The sequence below is a fragment of the Bos taurus genome, chromosome 5 (assembly GCF_002263795.3).
Source record: "Bos taurus isolate L1 Dominette 01449 registration number 42190680 breed Hereford chromosome 5, ARS-UCD2.0, whole genome shotgun sequence".
Taxonomy (NCBI): domain Eukaryota; kingdom Metazoa; phylum Chordata; class Mammalia; order Artiodactyla; family Bovidae; genus Bos; species Bos taurus.
The window spans coordinates 58,627,586-58,647,500 of NC_037332.1; the positions used below are offsets into that span (position 1 = coordinate 58,627,586).

At 36.0% G+C, this 19,915-nt stretch overlaps 1 protein-coding gene, 1 non-coding gene and 1 pseudogene across 2 annotated transcripts; 1 reads left to right on the plus strand and 2 right to left on the minus strand.

Annotated features, from left to right (window-relative positions):
- Positions 1-172: 172 nt before the first annotated feature.
- On the minus strand, positions 173-1,500 carry LOC132345397 (olfactory receptor 6C1-like; annotated as a pseudogene).
- Positions 1,501-9,141: 7,641 nt separating this feature from the next.
- TRNAS-GGA (transfer RNA serine (anticodon GGA)) lies at positions 9,142-9,214 on the minus strand. Its single transcript has one exon. It is a non-coding gene; the product is annotated as a tRNA-Ser (tRNA).
- A 2,286-nt stretch (positions 9,215-11,500) lies between these two features.
- On the plus strand, positions 11,501-12,376 carry OR6C282 (olfactory receptor family 6 subfamily C member 282). The gene has a single exon (NM_001390542.1). The coding sequence runs from the start codon at positions 11,501-11,503 to the stop codon at positions 12,374-12,376; it is 876 nt and encodes a 291-aa protein (NP_001377471.1).
- Positions 12,377-19,915: the final 7,539 nt, after the last annotated feature.

Consider the following 19,915-nt stretch of genomic DNA (forward strand, 5'->3'; position numbering starts at 1 on the left):
CAAACTATTGCAAAACTGTACTCATATTTGGTAAGATGCAGGAAATAAAAGTATGAGCACTGAAAAATACTTGCAGGGAGACTATGTGAAAATTAATAGACTTTGAAACCTTGGTTTTTATTTGATTGCTCATTGTTACACCTCTAATTTATAAAACAAGATGTTTATTTTTTCATTTCCTTGAGAAGAGAACAGTCTTCCTGGCCATGTCCATGAAGGCTCACTTGACTTTCAGATTCCCTAGGGTATATATAAAGGGGCTCAGCATGGGGATTACTGAGGTGTTTAGCATAGCCACTCCCTTGCCAAAGACTCCCTGTCCTTTGCTGATGGATTCATGTACATGAAAATGTAGCTGCCATAAGAGATGGAGATGACAATTTGTGGGAATAACACGTGGAAAAGGCCCTTGTCCTCTGAGTGGTGGAAGAGATCCTCAAAATTGTTCTGATGATATATGGATAGGACAGAATTATTAATACCAAAGTGAACATTAGGTTAAACACAGCAATGGGAAAGCCCATCATCTCTAGCAATTTGGTGTCTGAACAAGAAATGTGTGAAAGGGGAAATAATCACAAGTAAAATGATCAATAGCATAATCAAGTTGTCTGAACAGCATGAGTGATGAGAAAATGATTAAGGATGAAGTCAACCAAGAAGCCAAGACAAGTCGTGTGAAGAGTCTATTATTCATGATGGTCATGTGCTGCAGCTATTTGCAGATGGCAATGTAATGGTCAGAAGACTTGGCAGCCAGTAGGCAAAACTCAATGACTCGTAAGAGAATGGAAAAAAAAAAAAAAGAGTCATACAATCAGTAAAAGAAAAGGTTTTCTCTCCTGTAGTAATGGTGATAAGGAATTTGGGTACAGTGACAGTTGTGGATGACACCTCTAATATGGAGAAATTTCTGAGGAAGAAATACATCAGGGTCTGTAGATGAGCATCCATCAGGGTTAGGGTGATTAATGGTCAGGTTTCCAGTGATACTGAGCATGTAGGTGGTGAGTAGAAAGATACAGCTCACAGCGTGAAATTGTGGGTGATCTGACAGTTCCAGAAGGATAAACTCTCTTATTTCTATGTAGTTTCTCCTTTTCATCTTCCTTTGAGTATCCTTCAGGGTAAAACGCAAAGAGACTAAAAGAAAAGCAAACTATTCACAGATAGCACTGGAATTTATTTCTGAAAGGGCTATGCTATACTAATTTAACTTGGGAGATCTTTGAAACAACTTATCTTTAAAGTTTTTTTTTAACATATGCCAGTGTGTGTTTTTCATAGAATATTTCTTTTATTCTTTTTTCATTTTTTTCTTATTTTATTTTATTTTTATTTTACTCTACAATATTGTATTGGTTTTGCCATACATCAACATGCATCCGCCATGGGTGTACACGTATTCCCCATCCTGAACCCCCCTCCCACCTCCCTCCCCATACCATTCCTCTGGGTCACCCAGTGCACCAGCCCCAAGCTTCCTGTATCCTGCATCGAACCTAGACTGGCCATATGACCCAGCAATCCCACTGCTGGGCATACACACCGAGGAAACCAGAATTGAAAGAGACAAGTGTACCCCAATGTTCATCACAGCACTCTTTATAATATTCAGGACATGGAAGCAACCTAGATGTCCATCAGCAGATAAATGGATAAGAATGCTGTGGTACATATACATAATGGAGTATTACTCAGCTATTAAAAAGAGTACATTTGAATCAGTTCTAATGAGGTGGATGAAACTGGAGCCTATTATACAGAATGAAGTAAGCCAGAAAGAAAAACACCAATACAGTATACTAATGTATATATATGGTATTTATAAAGATGATAATGACAACCTTGTATGTGAGACAGCAAAAGAGACACAGAATATTTCTTTTAAAATAACTATTTCACTGATTGAAATGAGGTTAAAAATATGCTTAAAATTTTTATTCAAATCACATACTTTAAATGTGAAGAGCAGGAATTTTAACCTAGGCTTTTCTATGTATATGAAATACTGGAATAGAAATGCTATCTATTGATCTTTTAAATCCTTTCCTAAAATATGTCTTTCCCAATGGGAAACGCCTCATCTTTTCTTCAAATTCAGTTAGATTGCATTATTTCCTAATCTATTACCTGATTTCTTATATTATTATTTTGCTAGTTAATTTAGAAAATCCAAATACGTCAGGGAAAAGGTCACTCAAATGGGTCCATCTCCCAAATGAAAGTCCTTGGAATTAAATCTTCAACAATATGAAAGACTTCTAAGTTCTCACTCTGACTCACACCCACCTTCCTAACTTCTGACTCCTTATCTGAATCACACCTGATGGATTCACTATTGTGACCATCTCAAGTATTGGAGCCAGGGTTTATGAACTCTGAAATCTAATGCCTGATGATTTGATGTGACAAAGATGTAATAATAATAGAAATAAAGTGCACAATATGCAAAATGAATTTGAACCATCCTGTAACTAGCCTCCACCCAGGTCCTTGGAAAAGTTGTCATCTGCTAAACTGATCCCTGGTACAAAAATTTGGGGAACTTGTGTACAGACTCCAGAGTACAGAGGAGGCAGAGTGGATTTTTCATAGACTGCATCTGTGTCATTGGCTAAGGAAACTAAGTTGTATGAATATCTAAAATCAAACAAACATTATCTTTCAGAGAATATTTTTTTCTTCAAAATCTCTGCCATCTAAATATTACTCTCTCTATATGTGTGTATATACTTTTTTTTTCTTTTTTTAATTAAATTCATTTATTTTAATTAGAGGCTAATTACTTTACAATATTGTACTTGTTTTGCCATACATCAACATGCATCCACCACAGCTGTACATGTGTTCCCAATCCTGACACCCCCTCCCATCTCCCTCCCCATACCATCCCTCTGGGTCATCCCAGTGCACCAGCCCCAAGCTTCCCGTATCCTGTATTGAACCAGGACTGGTAATTTGTTTCTTATATGATATTATACATGTTTCAATGCCATTCTCCCAAATCATCCCCACCCTCCAACAGAGTCCAAAAGACTGTTCTATACACCTGTGTCTCTTTTGCTGTCTCCCATACAGGGTTATTGTTACCATCTTTCTAAATTCCATATATATGCGTTAGTATACTATATTGGTGTTTTTCTTTCTGGCTTACTTCACTCTGTATAATCGGCTCCAGTTTCATGTATATTCTGCTTTCTATCCTATGTTGTATTTTTATATTTTCCTTTTTTCTACATTGATATTCACTTAGTAAAATCTCTATTTTGTCAGTATATTGGTATAATTCTTAAGTAGCAATGAAAGACTTTTACTTTGTCTTGCTGTTTAACAGTAACAAAAATAACAATGCATTTATTTTAAAAGGTCAATAAATTGACCCAGTTATTTTCAAGATCACTCATTCTGTGAATTCTCTTTGAATGGTAAAATTTACATTTCGATATCAGGAGAGAACTTTCTGCAATAGAATATTTAATTTCAAGATATAGGTTTATTGATTTGTTGTATGTGCATGCTTAGTTGCTCAGTTCTGTCCAGCTCTTTGCAAACCTATGGACTATATCCCATCAGGCTCCTCTATTCATGAGATTCTCCAGGCAAGAATACTGGAGTGAGTAGCCATTCCCTTCTCCAGGGGATCTTCCTGACCAAGGGATCTAACTGGGTCTCCTCCATTGCCAGCAGATTCTTTACCATTTGAGCCACCAGGGAAGCCTTTTTTTTTTTAGTATGTAATGCATCATAATATTGTGAAAATTCTGTGTTTTTTTTTTTTTTCTTCTACAAGCCTGAGCCTTTTCATTCACTTTACTGTATAAGAAAACTATAGCTACTCTCGATTTAGGGAAAATTCCAACTGAGATGAATGGTGGCCAATTCTACTGGGAAATCATGTGATGTTTAGGAGAAAATGAGTATATCCTTTTGCTAATCCTCAAAGATCAGAGGAAAACAATATCTTGAAACTTACAGAAACAGCAGGCTTTACATTGTCTGTAGACAAATTCATGGCAAATCAATATTTGATAAATATTCATTAATGCAAGTGTAAAAGTCATTGTTCTCAATTAACAACAATCTTCTCTAATTAACTGCTGTACATAACTCTGATCCTTAAACCATTTCAGAATGTGAAGTGTCAACATTCTTGGGATGTTTTTGATAAAGCAATGAAGAATATACCCAAGTCTTTAAGACCTCATTTCAGACTTAACCTTCCTTAGGACTTATTCACACTTTTCCTGCTATTCCCATGAAATTTAGAATAACAAGCTTCATATTCCTTTCTCTCCCTTAAGATTTCTAATGTCTTATATATCTCATGGTGAATCAGGCTTGTGGTTCATTTAGGGTGAAAATTAACCTATCCAATAAACTACTGCTTGCCAGAGGAAGCGGGGGGATGGGGGTGGTGTGTGATTGGGACTGGCATATATACATTGTTGATCATTATTCTTTATTGTTCATCTCAGTCGCATCCAACTCTTTGTGTTCCTTTGGACTGTAGCCTGCTAAACTCTGTCCATGAGATTTTTCAGGCAAGAAATACCAGATTGGGTTGCCATTTCCTCCTCCAGGCAATCTTCCTGACCCAGGGATTGAATCTGTGTCTCCTGTGTCTCTTGCACTGCAGGCAGATTCTTTATCTACTGGGCCATTGGGGAAGCCATACACTATTGTTGAGTAATTATTATAAATTACTAACAAATCTAATTATTTTCACACAGTATCTCTAGAGTTGTTTTTCATTTCTCATACTTTTATTGCTAGCTCTTGCCAAGGATATTAGATACATTTTTTTCCCACATTCCCATCCTTCTCTCATACACTTCCCTTCCTTCAGGCTAGTCCTTCCACTCTATAACCATGAACTGACGTCATAATTCTTCTTTGAAATGTTTTTTTAATTCCACGTTTTTGGACAATGTTTCTTAAAAAATTAAAGACAGAAGAGGCAGAGCAAGAGCACTCAAGAGAGACCTGTGTTTTATGATTTCACCAGAAAACACTCTTTCTAGAATTTCAGGAAATATTAAATCATGTAAAGCACTATTTTTAATTTACTCTACAATGGCCATATGCATAATCTGTTCATCTCATTAGACTATTACATATACTCTCCTCTGCATATTGTGGCCTACCTAGTAGTTACGTGAAAACAATACAACTAAGAACATAATGTAATTATATTTTCTGAGAACTCAAAAACTTTTCTCTTTACTCAGCTTAAATCTTCTGTGCCATATAATTTATCAGTATGAATATATACATTTAGCAAAACTGTGAAATAACCCCCTTTTTGGAAATATTTAACTAACATATATGCTGTAACAATTCTTAAAGAAAGGTTGAAGAATGAATATTACCAGATACCATATATGACTACATTTTTTTGTGGCCAGTTGTATATTTAAATAAATGATTGATGTTATGCTGATCTTTTCAATAATCAATAGCTAAGAGTTTCTGTAACTTTCTCATATTTGTGGCTATTTTGAGGTAATATCTTACAGATACAATTCATTCAATTATCTGCTTAAATGACAAACCTAATTAGTAGGGATAATGAAGACCACATTGGCAAAGTTAATTGAGGCTAAAGAAAAATTGTAAGTTCACTGTATTTTAGGCACTAAAATTGCATTACTTTGGAAAATGTGTTGATTAAAATTTATAAAATGTTCATACAAGATTATGCTATTCTGACACTGAATTTTTATTTTTTTATGTTTTCCCTGAAGTCAAAACTTGGAATAATAATGACGGATACTCAACCTCATCTACATTTTTAAAACATGTATCCAGAAAGAGTGTAATTGTAATTCACGGAGCCAAATTCTTCCTGATATTCATGTACTATCATCAATTGAGAGACAGAAGTCCAAAATTTACTGAAAAACAAATAAAACAACTTATTAAAAAATACTGAGGTGATTTTGACTTTGTAGGAAAGTTGTGGAATTACTGTTTCCTCCCCTCATGCTGAAACATTTATGATTTCCTAGCTTAATTGGAAATATTTGAATATACTGAAGTTTAGACTTGATTGATGATTGTGAGTTCTTGATACCATAAACTGTAGTCTGGGAATTAAAAGAACTGTAAATGAATTACAAAAGAGAAGTTTATGCTGATATTATCAGATAATGGAGCTCTCCACATAACTCTGTACAAACTCCTAGTGGTCAATATAAATGTTTGCAATCTGCATGTAAACATTGATTATCAATATCAGAGGTAAACACAAGTTTTCTGTAAAAGGGCAATATATCAATAATTTAGAATTTGCAGACCATAGTGTCCCCGTTGAAACTATTCAACTCTCCATCTTTGTAATACGAATGCTGCTATAAGCATTGTGTGAATGGAAGGGCTCAGCCATGTCCAATAAAACTTTTTGTTTTTTCTTTGTAATGCTATGTTACATTATCTTTTTTTTTTTTTATTTTACAATATTTTATTGGTTTTGCCATACACTGACATGGATCCACCATGGGTGTACATGTGTTCCCCATCCTAAACTCCCCTCCCACCTCCCTCCCCACACCATCTCTCTGGGTCACCCCAGTGCAACAGCCCCGAGCACCCTGTATCATGCATTGAATCTGGACTGGTGATTCGTTTCACATATGATAATATACATGTTTCAATGCCATTCTCCCAAACAATCCCACCCTCGCCCTCTCCCTCAGAGTCCAAAAGACTGTTCTATACATCTGTGTTTCTTTTGCTGTCTCGCATACAGGGTTATCATTACCATCTTTCTAAATTCCATATATATGAGTTAGTATACTGTATTGGTGTTTTTCTTTCTGGCTTACTTCACTCTGTATAATAGGCTCCAGTTTCATTCACCTCATTAGAACTGATTCAAATGCATTCTTCTTAATGCCTGAGTAATATTCCATTGTGTATATGTACCACAGCTTTCTTTAACAAAAATAGGAACTGGGCCAAATTTGGCCCATAAACCTTAGTTCACTCACCCCTGTTTTAGACTTTTGCCATAAACATTAACCCATATGCTATTTTCTTTGTTTAATATGGGCTAACTTGATTGAAATGTGAAAATTCAATAATAGATGTAAGTTTTAATTTTAACTCCAGCTCTTTTTATTATGAAGGTAAATTAGCATAATCTTATAAATTATTTCCAGAGGAAAAGATGAGACAAGCATTTCTAACTCAGTTTTGGAGATTTTTATTCTTGATATCAAAACATAATGTAAGAAATTAAATATCATCAACAATTTGAACCCTAAAGTAAAAGATAAAGTACTAAAATTATCAAAACTAGCATTTCATGTTACATATGATTTTATCCCAAAGGTAATTTATCTGTAGAAAGCTTATTTGTGGAATCCATTACATTAAAGGATTAAAGATGAAAATCAAAGGTTGAAAAAAGAAAATCACAAAATCACATATCCTTGAACAAAATGCAATGACCAGTCATGATTCTTAACAGTCTCTTAGTAAAATACAACAGAATATTTTTTTCTCGGTAGCATAAATAACCTGATGAGATCATCACAACTAGATATACTATATGTTCCTTGTTTAACTCAATTTGAACAAGTTAAGGCAAAATGATATTTTGGGACAACTGGGTACCTCTGAGTATTGCAAGATGATAATAATACCAAAGACCTTTGGTTAATTTTACTAGCTTGAAAATTGCATCATGGTTAAGCAAAAATCAAACATGTATTTTAGGAATTCATACTGAAAATATACAGGGATGAAAAAGTACTCTCTTTCAGTTCTTGTTTAATACATATTAATAAAATTCTTTAAAGTTTTAAAAAGATAGTTAATGCAAATATTTTAAAAGCCCTCATATTTATTCAGTCTGCTTGATCTGTAGATGAAACTTATTTCTCCAGTTCTCTATCTTAGTGTATATTTGATAATATTCATAAGTTAAGAATGATAGCTAACAATTTTAATGTTTTAAACAGTAGCCAAGTCTTGATAAAATCGGTTATTAAATGAGAACTATCACCATAACTCCTTTCATTTAGTACTCTGTTGGAAGGTCTATCCAGGGAACTATCATAAGAAAACTAAATATATATAAAAGTATTGGAAAGGAAGAAACAAATGTGTCATTCATTGCAAATAACACAATTTTCCTCCTAGTGCCTTAGTGTCTTACACTAAATATTTCTTTTACTGGAAAGTCTCCTTTCCCAGATGTTTGCATGGTTAGCACCCTCCACTCCTTTAGGTCTCTGTTCAAATGTCACCTCAATGACAAACATCCACCCCAATGACATTTTTAATATTACAGTATCTCCCTACTTCCAAGATTTTTCAATTTTCTCTTCTTTTACAAACTACTCATTAACATATGATATACCATATATATAGTTTACTAGTCAATTATGTTCAGGTTTATTGTCTGTATTCCCTTACATCCTTCACTCCATGAAAGCGGGGACCTTTATCTACTTTGTAGATGAACTGATGCACTCCCAGCAGTGGTGTGCTGGAGCTTGCCTGGACCACATCCTGGGAGCCAATGGTTGCCAGTCTGTTCTCACCTCTGAGCTCAGTAAGGGTACACTGATAGCTTGAAATCTACCATGGTGAGAGACTTCACCTTTATTTGTGTATCCAACTAGTGATTCTTTAATATTTTCTTTCTCAAATTCTTTACCAATAATACATGTTGCAATCAGTTGTTAAGGTTCTGTTGACTAACAGGGATTGACTCTGCACATAAATTATTTAAATATGTTTATTTATTTTACATTTATTGAATATCCACTGCATGGCTGACAGATGTTCTAAATGAGAAGGACTATCGATTTCTGGTAAATGTTTAAAAACTGCCTCTCTGGAGTTGTACAAATACAAATCTATTTGTAGAGACTCATTGTTTCTATGATCCAAACTCAAAATTCAAGGGATATAAGCACACTAACTCTCTTAAGGGTAAATCCAGAATTTCTGGGAGAAAAAAGTATATTCCTAAAACATAATCATACAAGTGAAGTGAATGAAGTGAAGTCACTTAGTCGTGTCCAACTCTTTGCTACCCCATGGACTGTAGCCTACCAGGCTCCTCCCTCCATGGGATTCTCCAAGCAAGAATACTGGAGTGGGTTGGCATTTCCTTCTCCAGGGGATCTTCCTGACCCAGGGATCGAACCCGGGTCTCCTGCATTCCAGGCAGATGCTTTAACCTCTGAGCCACCAGGGAAGCCCCAATCATACAAGAGTCAAATCTAAATTAAATTTTCATGCACTCAATATCACATGCTGTTTCTGAAGTTGCCTCATGTATCTCAGTCATTTTGCCTTTTTACATTTTTGTATCCATATTTACAAAACTGACTCACATGTATCTTTAATGATGCCTCATTGGCACTCTCTTTGCTTAAATTCCCCTGGGCTAACATGAGACAGATAAAATAAATCCAGTTCCATGTGTATGACATACATAGAGAAGAACATTCTTATTTTCTGTTTTTCAAAGTAGAATTTGTAGAATATGTTAGGCTCTGAAGCCTAAGGAAAATGTTACTTAAATTGTATAGATAGATTATCATAGAATTACAAAATATTCATTTAAAATCTTTGCATTAGTACAAAGAAAATGTCTTAGTAAGTAGTGTTTCATATTATATGAAAAGGATCAAGTGTAAGAAGTACTTTATGAGTCTGCCCAGGTGTAATTAAGTTTTTACACAGAGCTTGGGTAACAGACAAAGAGCAACTATGCATTGCATTATAATGAAAATATTCCTCAAATTTTGCAGCAGCAGGAATGAAGGATATTGTGGGTCAAATATTACCAGTCTAACCATAATGAGAACCATAAACCTTGAGAGCCATGACAAAGTTAAATCACCATACTTGATTTGAGAGTACAAAAGAAACCAAATAAGTTGCCAACTCAATTCACCACCTCTGAATTTATCTAAATATGGAAGTAATCAGACTTTAAAATTTGAGACTAAATCATCAAGAAGAACCAGGGAGTAAGTATCTTTGTTATTTTCCAGTATAATAATATGATTCCTTCTCATTAAAATGTTTTAAAATAGTATTTGTTTATGGGTTTGTGAATTCAAAACCTTTTTGATATTAAAATGTGATTATTTACTAACAAGAAGACTATTCATAGAGTCCTAAAGAACCAGCACAGCAATAAGTCTAGGGCTTTTCATTAACTTTTCTTAAGTTAAATGGTTTTCTGTTACAGAAATGAAATGACATTCTCTAGGTAAAGGAATCGGAGAAGGTAATGGCACCCCACTCCAGTACTCTTGCCTGGAAAATCCCACGGACAGAGGAGCCTGTTAGGCTACAATCCAAGGCGTTGCTAAGAGTCGGACACGACTGAGCACTTCACTTTCACTTTTCACTTTCATGCATTGGAGAAGGAAATGGCAACCCACTCCACTGTTGTTGCCTGGAGAATCCCAGGGATGGGGGAGCCTGGTGGGCTGCCGTCTATGGGGTTGCACAGAGTCGGACACGACTGAAGTGACTTAGCATAGCATAGCATGTAAAGGAATATTTGCTTCCCAGTAAAAGTTTTGACCATCTACTTGGTCACTTTCTAAAACAATATTGTAAAACAAAAGAAAACTGATGTGCTCATTGCATGAACTAAATTATTTTTACACAATATTTATTTTAGTAGCAGAAGTTACACTCTCTTGTCCTTCCAGCCTTTTATCAGAAATAGAAAACAATGATGTGGGAAAGGGTTGCATCAACCAAACCCATAAAAAAGCAGAGAACACCAAAAAAATATTCCCATGGAAAACACATATTCTAAAGTGAGATATTTACTATGTACATGAGTCATTTAAACTTGTGAAAGTTCCTAAACAAGTGGGCCTCAGTTTTTCAAAATATAAATGTGGAAGAGGGCTACATAGCCTCTGTAAGACTATAAACTCTGTATTTAGATTATCTACAAAGCATACTGGTTTTTATAATACTGAGGAAAGGAGAAGAATAAATTAAATATTATCATATTATCACCAAAGAAGCTAAATATTTTAAAGAATAATTTGAAATCTTAATAAAGAAAACAGTAGAAGAAATGTCCCAGTTTAAATGTTAACACGTAACTTTTATTTCATCCATGGCCTGTGAGAGTGTATTTTTGAAGATGAGAGCTCAATATTTAACTTCAGATAATATTCATTACTTGAATGAAAGGTTGAAAGGAAACTGGAGAAGTTACTGTATGGGAAGAGAGGTTTTCAATGTCAAACACTACTTCATGATGGAAGCTTTAAAACTTTTGTATTCTATCCGCAAATATCTTTTAACGTTTTTTATGTCCTATAGGGAGAGCATATTGGAGAAGGAAATGGCAACCCACTCAAGTACTCTTGCTTGGAAAATTTGATTGGACAGAGGAGCCTGGTAGGCTATAGTCCACTGGGTTGCAAAGTGTCAGACATGACTGAGCAAATTCAGGGAGAGCATACGTTTTCTGTTCTAATGAGGGAGAAAATAATCAGAAATGAAAACCCACGCAAGATGCACAGAATTCATTCTTCTGGAGCTATCAGATGACCCAGAGCTTCAGACTGTGATTTTTCTCTTTTTAATCATCACATATATATTAAGTGTCACTGGAAATATGACCATCATCATTCTCACCTTGGTGGACTCCCATCTACAGACACCTATGTATTTTTTCCTCAGGAACTTATCTATATTTACAACTGTCTGTATTTCTAGATTTCTGGGCAAAATTATCACCAGGGACAAAGCAATTTCATACAACAATTGTACAACTCAGCTGTTTTTCTTCATTTTCTTGGGTATCACTGAATTTTATCTTCTAACTGCCATGTCCTATGATCACTATGTAGCTATCTGTAAACCCCTGCATTACACAACCATCATGAACAACAGAGTCTGTGTATTGCTTGTCTTTTGTGCTTGGCTGGCAGGGTTCTTAAACATCTTCCCACCTGTTATTCTTTTTCTCCAGTTAGATTACTGTGGTTCTAATATCATTGATCACTTTACTTGTGACTATTTCCCTCTCTTGCAACTATCATGCTCAGACATATGGCTCCTTGAAGTGATTGGTTTTTACTCTGCAATAGAGATTCTGCTTTTTACTTTGGCATTAATAATTCTATCCTACATGTTCATCATCAAGACAGTTCTGAGACTGCCTTCTGCCAGTCAGAGAAAAAAGGCTTTTTCTGCATGCTCCTCTCACATGATTGTCATTTTCATCTCTTATGGAAGCTGTATATTTGTGTATATCAACCCTTCAGCAAAAGAAAAGACATCCTTGATGAAAGGAGTAGCAATTCTGGATACTTCTGTTGCTCCTATGATGAATCTGTTTATATATACACTGAGGAACCAGCAAGTGTAGCAAGCCTTTAAGGATACCATCCAAAAGTTTATCTTTTTCTCCAGTAAATGCAACTAACTGTAGCATTAAAAAATAAAGTTCTGGTCAACTATTTCTTCATTCATATTCTCTCAAAACTCTTTCAGTACAGTTATATGATTCCTTTTTATTTATTCCTATTCTGAACTTCCCCACACGTTGCACCAGATAAATTGAATAAAGCTGAATATTGCTTCAGAATTTTCTGTAAATTGTTTTTTATTCATATGTATTTGATGAAGTATAAAATGTTACAACATAAGCCATTTTGTTTGAGAAAAAGAATCTCAGGAATAATGTGGATTTCTGAAAACTTCAGTCTTCAGTTCAGTTCAGTAACTCAGTCGTGTCTGACTCTTTGCGACCCCATGAACTGCAGCATGCCAGGTTTCCCTGTCCATCACCAACTCCCGGAGTTCACTCAAACCCATGTCCATTGAGTTGGTGATGCCATCCAGCCATCTTATCCTCTGTCGTCCCCTTCTCCTCCCACCTTCCTTCCTTCCCAGCATCAAGGTTTCTTCAAATGAGTCAGTTCTTCACATTAGGTGGCCAAAGTATTAGAGTTTCAGCTTTAACATCAGTCCTTCCAATGAAGATTCAGGAATGATTTCCTTTAGGATGGACTATTTGGATCACTTTGCTGTCCAAGGAACTCTCAAGAGTCTTCTCCAACACAACATTTCAAAAGCATCAGTTCTTAAGCACTCAGCTTTCTTTATAGTCCAACTCTCACATCCATACATGACTACTGGAAAAACCATAGCTTTGACTAGATGGACCTATTAGTCATACTACCTTATTTTAAATAAGAAATAAAATATGGGTCAATGGTTAGTAAAATTCTAAGAGAGGAGGTTGGTGGACAATCCATTGCTCACTGGGAAATTTGACCCACCACCTATTTTTGTTAAAAGTTTTATTGAACACACCTGAGCCCTTTCATTTACATGTTCATAGCTGCATCAAAAATAAAGACAGGAAGAACCGAGTAATTGAATCAGGGACACTATGCCTACAAACCCTAAATTATTAATGTATTACCCTTTTACAGAAAAAGTCTGTGTTGATCCCTGCTATTGATAATCAAAATGATTATACTGATAGCAAACATTTAAACTAAACACTAAAGAGTTTGTATAGAATGATGTAGAGAGCTGCATTATCTGAAAATATCAGCGTAGGCTCCTATATAAATTTTGTAAAATTTTTACAGATCTTTTAATTCCCAGAACTAACCTATCTACTATTTATGGTATATTTTTATTGAGTGAATAAGAACTCACAACCCTCAATCAAGTCTAAACTTCAGTATTTTCACATGCTTCCAATCAAGCTTAGAAATTATAAATGTTTCAGCATGAGGGAAGGAGAAAGTAATGGTATGACTTCCCTACAACGTGGAAATCTCAGTATTATTTTTGTAAGTTGTTTTTCTTGTGTTTCATCAAATGATAGATCTAAGACTCTCAACTGAGTTTGGTATGTGAATATCAGGAAAAGCTTGCCTATGAGTTATGTTTACAGTCTTTGTATAATAATGGTTTAAAAGTGAGGGATGTGTTCCCTATCCTGAACACATGTACACCTGTGGAGGATTCATGTTGATATATGGCAAAACCAATACTATATTGTAAAGTTAAAAAATAAAAAAAAAAAAAAAAAACACAAATGAGGGATGAGTTTGAGTACCTTTCATCATTATATAAATTTTTGACTTCAGGGAAAACAGAAACGAAAAAAGTGTTCAGGGCCAGAATTGCATGATTTTGTATGATTATTCATATATATTCTAATCAGTACAATTTCCAATACGATAATGCTTAAATAAGCATTTTTAACAAAAACCCTCAAGTTTATATATGGTAAAACTTTGCTCTTGTTACCTTCTTTACTCCTATTGATTAGGCATATCACTTAAAGAGGCAATTAAAAGAATTGTATGTACAAGCTATTATCTCAGAATAGTCACAAATATGAGAAAGTTATAACACACCTTAGCTACTGATTATCAAAAGATCAGCTTAATATCAAGCTTTTATTTAAATATACAACTGACCACAGTAAATGCGGTCATCTTTGGTATCCAGTAATATTTATTTTGTCAGCTACAAATTGGCACTTGCCATGAGTGCTTGCCATCTGCCTCTACAAGGGTTAAATCATGTGCTGTGCAGCTACTGATGTTCAACACCGCCTGAAGGAGTTCCGTGTGGAAAGCAGGAGTGAGGCACTTTGTGCTCTGGGAAAACTGGCAGGACAGGTCTTCAGATAGTTAAAACGGGAGGAATGAATGCCATGAATCGCAGTAACCAGGCTTCCCTGTCCATCAACAACTCCCGGAGTTCACTCAAACTCATATCCATTGAGGCTGTGATGCCACCCAGCCATCTCATCCTCTGTTGTCCCCTTCTCCTCCAGTTCCCAATCCCTCCCAGCATGAGGGTCTTTTCCAATGAGTCAACTCTTCGCACGAGGTGGCCAAAGTATTGGAGTTGCAGCTTTAGCATCAATCCCTCCAATGAACACCCAGGACTGCTCTCCTTTAGAATGGCATGGTTGGTCTCCTTGCAGTCCAAGGGATTTCAAGAGTCTTCTCCAACACCACAGTTCAAAACTATCAATTCTTTGGCACTCAGCTTTCTTCACAGTCCAGCTCTCACATCCATATATGACCATTGGAAAAACCATACCCTTGAAGAGATGGACCTTTGTTGGAAAAGTAATGTCTCTGCTTTTCAATATGCTATCTAGGTTGGTCAATACTTTATTCCAAGGAATCAGTTCAGTTCAGTCACTCAGTCATGTCCTACTCTTTGCAACCCCATGAATCGCAGCACGCCAGACTTCCCTGTCCATCACCAACTCCCGGAGTTCACTCAAACTCATATCCATCAAGTCAGTGATGCCACCACCAGCATCTCATCCTCTGTCGTCCCCTTATCCTCCTGCCGCTTCTCCTCAGTCTGCCCCAATCCATCCCAGCATCAGAGTTCTTTCCAATGAGTCAACACTTCGTATGAGGTGGCAAAAGTACTGGAGTTCAGCTTTAGAATCGTTTCCTTCCAAAGAAATCCCAGGACTGATTCACCTTCAAAATGAACTGGTTGGATCTCCTTGCAGTCCAAGGGACTCTCAAGGATCTGCTTCTCCACACTACAGTTCATAAGCATCATTTCTTTGGTGCTAGCTTTCTTCACAGTCCAAATCTCACATCCATACATGACTACAGCCAGAACCATAGCCTTGACTAGATGGACATTTGTTGCAAAGTATGTCTCTACTTTTGAATATGCTATCTAGGTTCGTCATAACTTTTCTTTCAAGGAGTAGTGTCTTTTAATTTCATGGATACAGTTCCGTAAGCGTCTTTTAATTTCATGGCTGCAATCACCATCTTCAGTGATTTTGGAGCCTCCAAAATAAAGTCTGACACTGTTTGTACTGTTTCCCATCATATTGCCATGAAGTGATGGGACCAGATGCACAGATCTTAGTTTCTGAATGTTGAGCTTAGGCAAATTTTTCATTCACCTCTTTCACTTTCATCAAAGGGCTCTTTAGTTTCTCTTCACTTTCTGCCATAAGGATGGTGTCATCTGCATATCTGAGGTTATTGATATTTCTACCGGTAATCTTGATTCTAGGTTGTGCTTCTTCCAGCCACCATTTCTCATAATGTCTCTGCATATAAGTTAAATAAACAGGGTGAAAATATACAGCCTTGACATGTTCCTTTTCCTATTTGGAACCTGTCTGTTGTTCCATATCCATTTTCTAACTGTTGTTTCCTGACCTGTATATAGGTTTCTCAAGAGGCAGGTCAGGTGGTCCAGTATTCCCATCTTTTCAGAATTTTCCACATTTTATTGTGATCTACACAGTCAAAGGATTTGGCATAGTCAAGAAAGCAAAGAATATATGTTTTTCTGGAACTCTTTTGCTTTTTCCATGATCCAGTGATGTTGGCAACTTGATCTCTGGTTCCTCTGCCTTTTCTAAAACCAGATTGAGCATCTGGAAGTCCACAGTCTTGTATTGCTGAAGCCTTCTTGGAGAATTCTGAGCATTACTTTACTGGCCTGTGAGTGAGTGCAGTTGTTTGCTGGTTTGAGCATTTTTGGGCATTGCCTTTCTTTGGGTTGTAATGAAAACTGACCTTTTCCAGTCCTGTGGTCACTGCCGAGTTTTCCAAATGTGCTGACATATTGAGCACAGTGCTTTCACAGCATCATCATCAGGATTTGAAATAGATCAACTGGAATCCATCACCCTCACTAACTTTGCTCGTAGTGATGCTTTCTAAGTCCCACTTGACTTAACATTCCAGGATGTCTAGCTCTAGGTGAGTGATCACACTGTCGTGATTATCTGAGTTGTGAAGGTCTTTTTTATACAGTTGTGATTCTTGCAGTCTTCTTAATATCTTCTGCTTCTGTTAGGTCCATACCATTTCTGTCCTTTATCGAGCCCATCTTTGCATTAAATGTTCCCTTTGTCTCTCTAATTTTCTTGAAGAGATCTCTAGTCTTTCCCCTTCTGTTGTTTTCCTCTATTTCTTTGCATTGATCGCTGAGAAAGGCTTTTCTTATTTCTCCTTGCTATTTCTTTGGACCCTGCTTTCAGATGCTTATATCTTACCTTTTCTCCTTTGCTTTTTGTTTCTCCTCTTTTCACAGTTTTGTAAGGCCTCATCAGACGGCCATTTTGCTTTTTTTGCATTTCATTTCCATGGGGAAGGTCTTGATCCATGTCTCCTGTAAAATGGCACAAACCTCCATCCATAATTCATCAGGCACTCTATCTATGAGATCTAGTCCCTTAATTTTATTTCTCACTTCCACTTGTATAATCATAAGTTTTGATTTCCACTTGTACATCATAGGATTTGATTTAGGCAATCATTATTGGATAGTGTGGATCTATGTAATCTTCAGTTCAATTCAGTTGCTCAGTCAAGTCGACTGTTTGCGACCCCATGAATCACAGGACCCCAGGCCACCTGTCCATCACCAACTCCCGGAATTCACTCAAACTCACGTCCATCGAGTCAGTGATGCCACAGCCATCTCATCCTCTGTCGTCCCCTTCTCCTCCTGATTTTTGGGCTCCAAATCACTGCAGATGGTGATTGCAGGCATGAAATTAAAAGACACTTACTTTTGGAAGTTAAATTATGACCAACCTAGATAGCATATTCAAAAGCAGAGACATTACTTTGCCACCAAAGTCCGTCTAGTCAAGGCTATGGTTTTTCCAGTGGTCATGTATGGATGTGAGAGTTGGACTGTGAAGAAAGCTGAACGCCAAAGAATTGATGCTTTTGAACTGTGGTATTGGAGAAGACTCTTGAGAGTCCCTTGGAGTGCAACGAGTTCCAATCAGTCCATTCTAAAGGATCTCAGTCCTGGGTGTTCTTTGGAAGGAATGATGCTAAAGCTAAAACTCCAGTCCTTTGGCTACCTCATGCGAAGGGTTGACTCATTGGAAAAGACTCTGATGCTGGGAGGGATCTGGGGGGCAAGAGGAGAAGGGGACGACAGAGGATGAGACGGCTGGATGGCATCACCGACTCGATGGACGTGAGTCTGAGTGAACTCCGGGTGTTGGTGATGGACAGGGAGCCTGGCATGCGGCAATTCATGGGGTCACAAAGATTGAACATGACTGAGTGACTGAACTGAACTGAACTGAACTGAAAAAGACTTAGCAAAACAATTCTTAAAGAAGCAGACGTAACAGTACTTTTAAAAAGGCTTCAAATATAGAAAAAATATTCAGAAATTAAGTAAGTTTAATAGTTTGATCCAGTGTGCCAAGACATAAAAGTGAAAGTGAAGTCGCTCAGTTGTGTCCGACTCTTTGCGACCCTATGGACTGTAGCCTACCAGGCCTCTCTGTCTATGGGGTTTTCAGGCAAGAGTACCAGAGTGGGTTGCCTTTTCCTTCTCCAGGGGATCTTCCCAACCCAGGGATCAAACCCAGGTATCCTACATTGCAGGCAGATGCTTTACCCTCTGAGCCACCAGGGAAGCCCCATATAACTATTACTCGAAATGAATTTTCTATATATGTTTCACAAATTAATAACAAATTTCTTATAGCGTGTTGACAATTACACCAGCTTCAATTGACAATGTTTATTTTTTTAAAAATTCTTAGTTCATCAAAAGAATTTTTAAAGATATGGAACATATAGTAAATATAATAGTTCAATATTTTCCCTATCATGGAGATATTCTAACAAAACCCATTAATTATTTTGCCCCAATATGATGTTTTCTTATTTTTTTCTTCTATCATTTAACTTAATTCTGGGGGGAAGGGACTTCAAATGTCCCAGTCTTCTTATAATCAGTTGTATTTAATCAGAAAGTATGGAAAATTACATCTACATAACAATGAAAAAAATATGTGACAGTTTAAGAGTCAGTGAAAATTATCTGACTAGTACTTGCAAAATGGTTTTCATTTATGGCTTAGATATATATTCCAAATTTTACATCACTTACCATATCCAGATTATATTATTATAATTCCCCATACAGGAATATGATAGAAATGAGTCAAAAATAAATGATAAATATTCTCCTTCTTATAATATAAAATGTTTAATTGTTTCAATTGTAAATTTAATTTCAATGCTTCTCTAATGAAGGATTCAAAAAAGAAATACAATCTGGGAATTATATGCATCTTCTAATGTTTTCCACTAGCAGTCACACGCATAAAAATCAGAGAACATAGATGTTACAGATGATTGGAATCCTCTTTCATGCCAGAAAAAATTCATTTTCCTGTTGTTTAGAAAATATATTTAAATAGAAAAAGTACTCCATAAAAATTTTAAATAAAAGTGTTATACTTTAACTGAAAAGATGTTTTAGGAAATCTCTCAAATGAAAGGAACCTAAAATTTGCAGCAAAGAATTATTGCTTCAAACTGTACACTAAAAAAAGCCACAGTTTTATAATTTCACTCATAAGAGGCACAAGGGGATTCATTGAAATAAAAAGAGAAACAAAAAGAAACACCTTTTGGAGAATGCTATCAGAAAGGATATACATACCAATTAAATTTAAAAAAAGAAAAAGGAAAGGTTAAAAGAGAAGAAATAGAAAACAAAGGAAGAATGAAAGAAAACCACTGTGAGTTGCTTTAACTACAAAAATGAAGAGACATTTCTCATAAGAGAATTATGATTTAAACTTAAAATATTTAATGCCAACAAGAATTTCAGATACTCAACTACCACAGGACGATATGACCAAATCTACTGGTGAGAAAGTTTACCCCAAACATGAACTTCTCTCCTGTTTTTGTTAGGCAATATGTTAGAATTTCATTAACTTGACTGTGACCCACCCTCATCCCCTCAAATTGGGGGACAGTACTTAAATGATTTCTTATTTACTTTCTTTTTTAAAAATATAAAACATAAAGAAAAATACACAACAAATATACAATAGGATCTTTTATTCCCAAGCTACTGATTCTCCATTTGCTACTCAATATGGTTA